Source organism: Bison bison, unplaced genomic scaffold (genome assembly GCF_000754665.1).
Source record: "Bison bison bison isolate TAMUID 2011002044 unplaced genomic scaffold, Bison_UMD1.0 scf7180017864183, whole genome shotgun sequence".
Classification (NCBI taxonomy): Eukaryota; Metazoa; Chordata; class Mammalia; order Artiodactyla; family Bovidae; genus Bison; species Bison bison.
Window position 1 is genome coordinate 5,459,992 of NW_011494755.1, and position 12,124 is coordinate 5,472,115.

Genomic DNA, 12,124 nt, shown 5'->3' on the forward strand with positions numbered 1-12,124 from the left:
AAAGCAGGACTTCCCTGGAGGCCCAGTGGCTAAGACTCTGTGCTCCCAATGCAGGGAGCCCGAGTTTGATGCCTGATCAGAGACCTAGAGCCCACATGCCGCAACCAAGACTTGGCAGACTCAACTAGATAAAAATAAACATTACAAGACCAGAGAAGTGAACATAAAAAAACTGTGAAAAGTACAGCTTTTCATGAGGATAAAACGTTAAGCATCAGTAAGGCCAGAAGCACACACGTTCATTCTTGCCTCTACCATCACACTTTACGATCGTTAGGATGGAAAGCTACCAAAACAGGACAGGGCCTTAGTGAGCTGTTTTTCCATAAAGACTTAGAAGAAAATTTGGCCATTAGATTAAAATACCCAACCCAAGAGCACGAGACTAGTATCACTATGTTGCATTATGCTTAAGATGTTTATTATTTTCTTCTAGCTGTTTTGCATGCAGTTAAATCCATGGGAGATTATATGCAATTACCCTTTTCAACATCTCTTAAAAGAACAAGACCTAAACCTGCAGGGTGCAGGAGGCAGGAAGAAGCTGGTCAAAGAGTATAAACCTTCAGTTATAAGTCCCAGGGATCTAATGTACAGTGTGGTGACTACAGTTAATAATACTGTATTATATACTTGAAAGCTGCTATGAGAGTAGATTTCATATGGCCTCACCATAACAACAACAAAAAATGATAATTCTATTAAGTGAAGATTGAATTAATCAACCTATTGTGGTAAACATTTCACTGTATATGCATGTATCAAATCATAATATTATACCTCCTGAATGTACCAGTTACATGTCAATTAGATCTCAACAAAGCTGGGGGGAAAAAAACAAACACCTAATCATGTCACAGCCAACTTTTATTAAACAGAGAATAGCTATCATAAATGACAGTTCAGTCGGTAAAGAATCTGCCTGCAATGCAGGAGACCTGGGTTCAATTCCTCGGTCGGGAAGATCCCCTGGAGGAGGAAATGGTAACCCACTCCAGTATTCTTGCCTGGAGAACCCCATGAACAGAGGAGCCTGGCAGGCTACAGTCTACAGGGTCACAAGAGTTGGACATGACTTAGTGACTAAACCACCACCACCACCATACATAAATGAGTATCTTAATTGTATTAAGAAATTTTTTTTCTTTAAGCATCTCCCTGATCACTAACTCTTAACTCAGCAATCACAGCATATCCAACCTAGTTCTTGAACCAGGTTATTATAAATACTTCCACCAAGCTTTAAATTAGATCACACACTCATGTTCTGTAAGGACAGATATTGTGGCTCTTCTTGCACTAACACTTTCCCTGTGAGCAAATCACAGGGCCAGCCATTAACACCTGGTCAACCAGTGGTTCTCAACTCTGGCTGCACCTTAAAAAAAAATCACCTGGAAGCTCTTTTTAATAAAATTAAATATCGATGTATAGTCTCCACTATAACACACTGAAAGCAACTCTGAGATGAGGCCTGGACAGCATTTTTTTCCCTAAAGGTGCAGTCAGGGTCGAGAACTATTGTGGTGAATGAGTGTATGAATGAACTTCCAAATAACATTTCCGCTAAAGTTCTATTGATTAAAAACTTTCAAAGCCATGCAGAAAATAAATGAAAAGATTTATGGAAAAAAATGGTCAGCATACTGGTATTGATGACAGTGAAAAATTACAAAACTTTAAATGCTGAACAAAACAGGATTTAATAAACGGTAGCATAAAGCAATATATAGCAATTTAAAATAATACACATATCTGAAATGGAAATAGTTTGAGATACATTGTAAAAGCAAGCTAGAAACCTGTAGGTATCATACCTACATATTTAACAAAAATGAGATTATAGCTATACATAAAACCTAGGAAGACAAGAAAATTTTAATAATTTATTGAGTGATAGAATTATGGAAGAACTTTTTTCTTCCCATCTTTATTTTCTAATGTTTCCACATATTACATATATACTGAAAATAATATTTACAATTTGATTTACAATTTAAAATCTATAGAAGATTTTTACTTATATCTAACCTCATTTCTCTTTCACTTCCACAGTATTCTTTTGGCTAGCATTCTGATTTGCTACAGTAATATCATCCGTGACGAAAAAGCACTAATGACTTGGTTATCTGATACGTCAACTTGGCTAGGCTATGGTGTCTAGTTGTTTGATCTAGATGTTGCTGGGAAGGTATTCTGCAGATGTGATTAAACTTTCAAATCAGCTGACTAGATTAGCCTCCATAATGTGGACAGATCTCATCCAAAGAGTTTATGACCTTAAGGGCAAAACCTGAGGCTTCCCAGAGAAAAAGGAATTTTGCCCCAAGACTGGAACACAGAATCCTGTCCAAGTTTCCAGACTGTGGGCCTGTCTTGTCTCACAGATTCTGGACTCAAGACTGCAACATCAACTCTTCACTAATTTTCCAACCAGTCACCCTATCCTGATTCTATTTCTCAAGGGAACCCTGCCTGATGCATAACTGAAATCATCCCATGAAAAGCTTATCACATGAAATCATCCCATGAAAACTCCATAACCACTCCCTCATCTCCACCTCCCTGCTCAGTTGTCTTTGATCCATTACAGGACTAAGTAGATGGGACAAAGGAAACTCCACAGCCTACTACTTTCAACTACACTCTATGGGGCCGAAGGCTGAGATATCGGTGCTGTCTTACCATAGGTTTTTAGAGACGAATTTTCTTCCCTCCGAAGTTCTTCCAGCCAAACTGCAAGCACAGTGGAATCTGCATTCCAGAAAAGGCCATTAACCTAGGGGGGGAAAAAAGACCTGTCACTGGCCTTAAACTAAATATTTATCTCAAAATCTTTATAGGAGCTAAATTTCCTACTCTCCCAAGTCAAATAATTCCACACTTGAGTCGACCCCTAGCTGTAAATTATTAACCTATGGAGTTATTAAACAAATCTGTCATTACATGTAAAAGACATTTTAAAAAACCCAGTTAAATACTTAACCAAATGCAAGGTGATATTTTTAGACAATCAGGGAAATTTGATTACAAACTAGGTATTGGATAATATTAAGAAATTGTTACTAATTTTGTAAGGTGTGATAATGGAATTGTGGTTACATAACGAAAAATGTTCTTAACTGTTAGAGAAATGAATATTGACAATATGATTTCTAGAATTAAAATCCTAGGAAATTTTTACAAAGTGTGTGTCTGTGTGTATATATGTATGTAGGCCAGAGAGTAAAGAATAGATGACAATAATTTTGCAAAATGCTGGTATATATCTGATGAAAGTAAGTAATAGGTACATGGGAGTTCATTAAACTCTTCTCTCAATCTTTATTTAAAATTTTTTTACATAATTAAAAATAATCATGATTTGTTTCTGATCCGCAAAGATCCAAATGGTACACAACCTTCTTAAGGATTAAACGTTATAAATGACAAGTATCTTAATCACTGGAAGAATTATCCTTTTGTCAAAATGAACAAGAAAAACTAGCATTTCTATTTCTTTTCTGTGTTTTATCTAGTGTGAGGAAAGAATGCCATTTTTTCCTCTGCAAAACCTCCTTATGAAAAACAACTTCTGTTTCGCAAAAAAAAAAAATTCAGTCATAAGTAGCCACTGCTTTTGTTATTATCTATTCTGGGGCTTCTGTTTACACACCCATATCAGATAGAAACTTTCTCTATAGCTGTGGACAGTCCTCTAAATTGGATGGTGAAAGAACTAAGCCACCTACCTTAACCTCGTCTTTGAAGAAAGGAAGTGTAAACTGTCCGTGAAGAAGTCCGTTTTTCTCAAAAAACACAACATCCTGTTGATTGGGTTTATCTTGCGTAGATGCGATCAAACTGCCTGAAGGCCTAAAAGCAAACCCAGAGCGTTAGAACATCCAGAAGCTCACCCAGCTGGTGAAGAACAAGATGAAATTCAAAGAAACAATTTTTTTCTACAAAAACAAGAAGCCTCCATCTAAGGAAGTTTTAATTCTGCATTTCCTCGCAAGCAGTCACCCTAGTGTGGAACTAAATCTGCCCAGAGAAAGCAGTGCCTTTTCCTGATTTGTCCACACACAGATTCTATTTGCCCACAAAGCATCACAGATTTAGACTGCACTTGGCTGACTTTTGAAAAATATCAATAAACTATTTAAACCATTCCCAGTATAATGTCCAATAAAGCCACAACCTACTTCTCCTTCAATTACATGTCTTCAGTAATATTCCATGTAATATTCCATGTACTCAGTAATAGTCCATGCATTCAGTAATGCTCAGGTAAGTAGTCTTAAAGACTTCTCAATCTACTGAAAATAGCTTGATCGCTGCATCTTGTTTTTATCTGTCTCTAGAATTTTAATTTAAATACATCTCTCTCTTTGCACTATCATCCAACTGCCACTCAAACACTGGTGGGAAACAGATGTTTAAAACCTAGAGACCTAGGTTTTGCCTGTAACAGATGCTTCTGAAACAGAAGCTATTTCTTCTATCTATAATCAGGACAGCCAAGTATGACAAGGAGTGACCTGCAAAAGGGTACCGGGCCAACAGGTGAACTGGGCCCAAATCCAGCCTGCCTGTTCCTCAGCGAACAGGTCCCCTTAGTGTGGGAGCTTGTGCAGAGAATGGACGTCCCTCTCCTAGTCTTCACCAAAGCTCTGCTGCCCCACCGAACTCAATTCCCTTCCAAGCACCACTTTCTGTTTTACGCAGTGGATTCCTGTAGGCACTGCCTACAGCTACAAAACGTGTGGGCCTTGCAATGATGAGGTCTGTGAAGCTCAGAATCTACTACTCAAACCACATTCAGAATCCAGAAAACTAAGAGAGATACAGGCTGATAGTCAAATGAGAACAAGGAATTATCCTTCTGTGATTTATAAATACCTACATTCAATAGGTACCGCCACCCCTACCCTCGTTCCAAGAAACTCTCTGGGAAGGAAGTTACAAGGCTCCTGCTCCCACTCACTTCCAAGCCAGAGCAGGTCCCAGTCCGGCCACGGGCTCACTGGTTGACTGCAAAGCGAACTCCCGGCTCCACACTCTGACCTTTCGAGCCCCTGTGCAGTAGGAAGAGGGGGAAGAAATGACCAAAACAAAACCTGGAGCACTGTGATAAATGCTGTCAAGTCAGAACTTTCCAAACGTCTTCCTTGTTAATAAAAACTGTCATGGTTTTACAAAGCCAACTAGATTAACCTTGCTAAAAAGTAGTACCTAATATGTAGGAGGCTGGACCAAACAGCCTCAAAGAACTCTTCTAATGCTTTCTTTATGCATTTACACCTAAGGCAGCACATGGTTACGTCATGTATAATGAAAGGAAACCCTCGGAGCAAAAGGCAGAAAAACTCCCTGACCTAAGTCAGATTTTTTAAAAGTTTTATTTAGCTGCAGCAATTTATTTCCATACCTGTCTCTGGACAAACAACACTCACAGCAAAAAACTGCCCATCGCCACGCCAGGTAACTTGCGGTCTATGGTCGTCCCAGGGCAAAGCAGATTCATGCTAAAGAGAGGGAAAAACACAGATGTTACTGGAGGCCTTAAATGATCTACAATCTAACCAGTCTCAGGCTATTAAAGTTTAATCTTTCATATAAGGGTTAAGCTACTTAGCAAATGAGTTTCACAGAACCCTCAGGAACCCTATTAGATGGGCCCTTAGACCCAGAAATCCTCAACCTAAAACAAAACAAAATCCTTCTCTGGGCATTAGAAAGTGGCCTCTAAGCACAGCAATAGAGGAAGAGCTGCAGACCTAGATATTAAAAATATTAAACTAAGGACTCTATCAGGTAACTATACACAGAAATAAATGTTTGTCTAAATTTGAGAGAGTAGCATGTTATTTACTGTGTAAGCTTTGTAACAGTGCACAGAAGAATGAAGATGAGAGGAAGGTGGGCAAGGAACAGCTAGAGGAGCTAAGCCAGCAGCCATGATGAAAACATGGATAAGCGCCTCGTTCTGCAGCACAGAAGGAAGAAAGGTTTCAAGTGCTACTTGCATCTTAGTCCTGAAAGCCTTGAAGACAGAAGCCAGTTCTGTGGGGCTGGGGACCAGTGACCACCTGGGCAGCCTTCATCACCTTCCAGGGAAAGCTAAGTCAGAATGGTGCTAATGCCACAATCAGCACAGCAGGGAATACACAGCAGCCTAACAAGATTTATTCTCAGTGACACTGCCGTGTAGTACAGAACGCAAACTTCCTCAAGTGAAGGGCTGAGACAAAGTATGAGCTACATGAAATAAATTATGCATGGGAAACGCAAATGCCAGGCAGAGTATGATTTTCATCTGTTCTAGAAGGTCAGCTCAGGCAAATTTCCCATGTAGTACAGACAAAAATGCTTCTATTATATTCCATTCTACAGGCCCATATCCTGGGATGATCCTCAATTCATCTCCCTCTCACCCCACATCTGCTCTATTATCAATAAATCCTGTGGACTCTATCTTCAAAATGTATCCAGAAAGAAGGAAAACATAAGAGTTTCATCCAAGAAAAGAAATCAGAAAAAAAAAAAAATCTAATATAAACATATGTAGGAAAAGTATAAAAACATGCACGAGAATTCTCAACAGTGAATACAGGACAGTAGCTCCTTCTAGGGAGGAAGCGGAAGAGTGTCAGGAAGGGATACAGAGTGTTTCATTTCTGAGATGACTTTTTAAAAAAATAAATATTGGTTATAATTATTCTCTTTGTGGAAAAAAAAAACTAACTTAGCAATAAAAAAGAAAAAGAGGATCTTTCTCATTCCCTAGTGCATCTCAACAGCTTACGCCCATGACCACCCTCTACCTGTGAAACAGCAGGACCCTATGGTGGTCCTTGCCCCCACCCCATCCCCGCCACCATGGCCTCAGCTTGCCTTTTGTCCATGGAAAAACTTCAGCTAAACAATAAATTCAATCAGAGAAGTGAGAAAAACAAAGAAACAAAGGAAAACAGCCAAACAAGACTAAGTGGTAATAGTTCAGTCATTAAGCACAGTCAAGGGCCTTTAATTCATCAATAATTCTCTGAGCCAGATCCTGTGAGCTATCTTATGGATTCTAAAACCCCCACTAGGTGAAAGAAGTTAACTACATGATGACCAGACTGTAGCCATGACATAAGTTGCTGCAATTCTGAGAACTGGCCTCAAAGAAATGGGAACAAACTGACCCTAGAACTAAAGATTAACTGTACTTAAAATAATCAAGATGACATTGATCAGACAACAGCATGACCAATTTCAAGGTGACTGTCAGAGCTGACTTTACTGTTTCTGCATGTAGTCCTGTCAGTGGGCCTATTAAAGCTTTTGCCCAGTGGTTGTTCGGGTGGGGCTGGGGGGCAGGGAATGCCAACCTTTGGAGAAGAGCATGCCCCTCTCCCCCTCTCAGTTGTCAGCATCCGGAATAAAGCAAACTTTTCTTTCCACCAACCCTGCCTCTTGACTGACTTTAGAGCAGCGAGCAGTTGGATCCCTTTCTGTAACATCTGGACACCCAAGAGTTCCTGGTGGGTAGCAGAACTTCGGAGAAGGCAATGGCACCCCACTCCAGTACTGTTGCCTGGAAAATCCCATGGGCGGAGGAGCCTGGTAGGCTGCAGTCCATGGGGTCGCTAGGAGTCGGACAGGACTGAGTGACTTCACTTTCACTTTTCACTTTCCTGCATTGGAGAAGGAAATGGCAAGCCACTCCAGTGTTCTTGCCTGGAGAATCCCAGGGACGGGGGAGCCTGGTGGGCTGCTATCTCTGGGGTCGCACAGAGTCGGACACGACTGAAGCAACTTAGCAGCAGCGGCAGCAGAACTTCTATTTGTTCCAAACAAAGTTCTTTATCCATCAGACCAACCTTACCATTTGCATCTGAAAAGCTGCTTGCCTGCCTTCAGATCCATGGAACTGCGTCTCCTTCCTGCCCCAACCAACAGTGATGAACTTGCCTAGAGAACAATTGAGTGAGAACATGCAAGACAGTCAATAAGCTAAATAAAATAAGAGCCGATTCATGAAGTTGGGTCCTCTGAGACCTCTCAATAAACTGACCAGCAGTCAAGATGTTAAAAACCTATGTTCCACATTACATGCTCAGTGATTTTGAAGACTCTGAAATACCCTTATTTTGGAGCATTACTGCCATCATATATAAATTCCCTTGATGTCAGCCAGCAATCTGTTGCACTTTACAAGTAAGAAGAATGAAACATGAAGAATCTATGTGATACCTCCATGGATAACAAAAACACAAAACACGAGAAGACAAAACACGAGAGCCGGTACTAAAATTCCAATTTTAAATGTTCAATTCGCTAAATGTATCCAACCTCTTTGCTAGTGATGGAGATCATAGATTATGGAATTCAACTCCTCACAGAGACTGAGACCCCCCAGGGACAGAGGCCAAAATTACATCACAGGGCTTCTGCCTTTCAGGTTGGGCTTCTTTTTAAATCATAATGATGAGCTTACTACATAAACCATAAAGTCAGAGTTGCTGAAATGATGCAGCTCTTCTGTTCTGGAAGTAGGATCTGGCATCCTCCAGCTGTAGAGGTCCAACAGAGATGTCCTCGAGAGCATCCATCCGATTCAGGACCCAATACCTCCTCCCTACAACTGACGCTGACAGTGCTAAAGCAGGGCTGCTTATAATTTCTATGAATTACGGCTGGCAGGACGGTTTCCTGTCCGCTTGGCTTGGGCACATCCAAGTACTGTATGGCTCACACCTCAGAGCATGCCCTGCTGTTGTATCCAAATAGTAGTGCCTATCCTGGTGCATGCCCCTGGGTTTCCACGCAAAAGTTTCCACAGAGAGGTAAAGGGTCTGGAGGGAAGCAAAAAACCTTTCCCAGTGGGAGATCAGATAATAGTGATGGGACTACTGCAGAAATCAGCAAACTACAGCCTGCATCATTACAAATAAACTTCTACTGGAACACAGCCAAACCCATTTCTTTACATATTATCTTTAAGTGCTTTCCCACTAGTCAGCATAGTTGGACAGTTCCAACAGAGACCACATGGCCTGTAAAGATGAAAAACATTACTATCCAGCTCTTTACAAAACAAGTTTGACACTTGGGTTAGAAGAAAAATATCTATTCACCACTTTACACAGTGACTTTTTGTACTGACAAATGCATTTCTAAGACCCAAGACCCTGACTTGGACTCTTCCTCCTTTGATATACTCTATCAGACTTATGAAGTTGGCAGGATGAACGAGAACGCACTTTCCCATGCAAACCTGTGTGCTTCTGACCTCTAAGACAACCTCTATGACTATCCTCAAAGCTGGCTGCCCCAGAGTCCCACCCTGGACCCTAGATCCAGCACCATACCTGCTCCCTGAGCTAGTAAAACTGTAGCTTCTGTTAGTGACTCCCAGTCCACAGCTCTGGCTTCTGCTGAGCATCAGCCCTTTCTAATTCACGTGCTTCGTGTGGTGATCCCATATGGCCCTTTAACAAATTCAAAACAGAACTCGCCACCCACCTCTTACAGACCACACTTCCCCCATTTCCTCTCAGATACTGGCATCTTTATTTTCACAACCTGAGTTTCTGGCTACAGTCCAACTAAACTTTCTCCTTCACCTTATACACCCAAAGCCTATTTATTTCATTCTCTAAACTGGTATTTCTCAAACTAGCTAGGGCAAAAGAGGAACCAGGCACGTATATTCCAAAACTGTTTCTCGTAATTCCAAACAATGTACTCCTATCTTCACTGAGAATCAAAACTTCCCTGCATTCTTCCCCTTTTCTAGTCCCACACCCACCTTCATCTCTCACCTGGGTTCCTGTAACAACCTCCTACCAGATCACCCTGTCTCCAGTCTCTTCCCTCTCTACCGATCAACCGAGCATCATCAAAACCTTTAATGACTGATCTCCTATAATTCAATGTCTAAATTCTCTATCAAACTAAATCAAAATCTCTCCCTTTTATATAATTCCACATCCATATCCGGTCACTAAGCAATGCTTAAGTATTCACAGTTGCCTGAATCAGTCAAGATGTGTCAAAGGCTTCTATGAAACATCCCTGCCTTGGAAAGAACTGATTCAGTTACTTGGACCACTCCCCAACCCTCAACCCTCGTCTACCCAACACCAGATAAGCCAGAGCTCAGCTCAAGTTGGCCTCCTCTGGGAAGTCTTCCCTCCCCATGACTCCTTTCTTCTCCTCATGCTACCCTAATACTTGCAATGTTCTGTTATTATTGAACTAACAGGACCCCTTAAGGTAAAAGCAGTTTTAGCCAGAGTATCAAACACACTGCTGGGTTCACAGTACCTACTCAAACATTATTTCTGAAAAAAAAAAATTATTTTTGAATGAAAAAATGAGTAGCAATTTTCTAAATGATTTCTTATTTGGCTGAACGAGAAGACAGGAGGTGAGAACTCAGCAAAATTTAAAATACCATCGCCCCTAATCCTCTCTTCAATCAAGCCAGCTACCTGGACCCTCAAGTTGGTCAGAGCTGCTTAGACTCAAGAAGCATCTCCACTCTTACTCTCTTCAATACTTCCACAGCCTAGTGCCCATTTCATCTCAGCTAGATCAGTGCAAGAAAACACTCTGATGGTTCCCATGACCATTCAGAACTAATCAATAGAACAGAAGTCAGCTCTTTATCCCACCTCTCTTGTATTTTCCCCCAAACTGTGTATCAGAAATGCTCTTATTCCAGCCAGTTTAGTCCTTTTCATCAAACCCCAAGACTAAGCCCATCAGGGGTTTGGGCAATAACAACCCAATCTATAAGCACAGATTATTATTTCCCGGTTACTGACAAAGCCGACTCTCAGACCTGAAGAGCCACCAGAGGTATGCCTTTTAAGAGCTGGAATGAACTGAAGGAACTGGGCTATCAGACACTTAATTAAGTCAGGGTTTAAGCTTCACAGCATTTTGGGCTTATGACTATCAGTCTGCAAGAAAAGTCACAAAATGTTTCAGACAAAGTTATACTTACTTTCACCAAAATCATCCTGGTGGATTTGCTGTTCCATGATAGGTTCAAAGTCTTTTGTCATCATAATTAGGGTTTGTTGACCTTGAAGGAGCACAAACAAGAATGATTTTGTTCTCATTTAACAAATCTGCTGTTCTGTAAGTATCTACAGCACTGCAAGATACAGAGCTGAAGTGGAAGAATTTGTAATTGAAATAGGGAAGACAGATTTCATTCAAAATGTTCTGACGCTCATTAAAAAAAAAAGTTTTGACTGGGTAAGTCACCTGGTGCTTATTCTCAGCTATTTATGTATGTCAAGCTAACATAAAAGTGTACATAGCCCTTCCTCCTCCACTAACTGCAACTGTTCAGTCACCAAGATACCTCTTTGAGTGTATAGCTCATCAGGGTGCTAGTTTACAGAATCTCAGCCAGAATGAAAAGACTTATAGGAAAAAAAAAAAAAGGACCGGAAGAGCAGTTTTCAGAATCAGTTTATTTTATACAGCAACTCTTCCTCTTAACAGTATATTAAAACAAACATTGCTGACATTTTAAACTATAACTACAGACTTCACAGCAACTTTTTAAAACAATGTGTTAAGAAGTAAAACTTACCTCAATTGTTTCAAGAAATGTTTTTTTAAAATCTAAGCACCCTAAAACTTAAGTCTTTGAGCTGTCAGGAGTCGTGTCTTATAAAGTCACGAGTTAGGGACCAGTGACATGCTTACCTGTGGCAAGCAGCAGCAGCTCTTGGTCAGGACTCCAACTCATGACAGAGATACCACTGGCTACACTCCCGACACATTCCAGCTAAGAGAGACATTTTAAAATGTTAAGAGAAATATGAAAATATAAGCACCCTGATAAATGTTTATTATGACCTTAACAAAATAATTCACAACACACCAAGATGAAATTAAGCAATAAACATTTATTCAGTAACAGATATTAAAAGACCAGGCGTGATACAGATCATGGGGACTGGATGTGATGACGGCCACTCCATTCCTCCCATTAAGGAGATAAAAGATGCCTCTACAGTAGGGTGAGGGCTGTAACTGAGGTCTCCGGGAACTAAGTGGGGACTCAGAGCAGAGAATGACAAATGGCCCAGGTTAGTTCAGGAAAGGCTCTCTGAGGAGGTGCTTTAAA

The 12,124-nt window shown here is 40.6% G+C and overlaps 1 protein-coding gene across 1 annotated transcript in view; it reads right to left on the minus strand.

Annotated features, from left to right (window-relative positions):
- The window catches only part of IKBKAP (inhibitor of kappa light polypeptide gene enhancer in B-cells, kinase complex-associated protein), a 63,090-nt gene that overhangs the window by 45,329 nt on the left and 5,637 nt on the right, over positions 1 to 12,124 (minus strand). Inside the window, exons 4-10 of the mRNA XM_010843541.1 lie at positions 11,701 to 11,782; positions 10,985 to 11,065; positions 7,856 to 7,941; positions 5,411 to 5,507; positions 4,967 to 5,057; positions 3,732 to 3,855; positions 2,686 to 2,779 (exon numbers count right to left, since the gene is read on the minus strand). Coding sequence (XP_010841843.1) covers positions 2,686 to 2,779; positions 3,732 to 3,855; positions 4,967 to 5,057; positions 5,411 to 5,507; positions 7,856 to 7,941; positions 10,985 to 11,065; positions 11,701 to 11,782 — 655 coding nt within the window. The remainder of the gene's footprint in view (positions 1 to 2,685; positions 2,780 to 3,731; positions 3,856 to 4,966; positions 5,058 to 5,410; positions 5,508 to 7,855; positions 7,942 to 10,984; positions 11,066 to 11,700; positions 11,783 to 12,124) is intronic.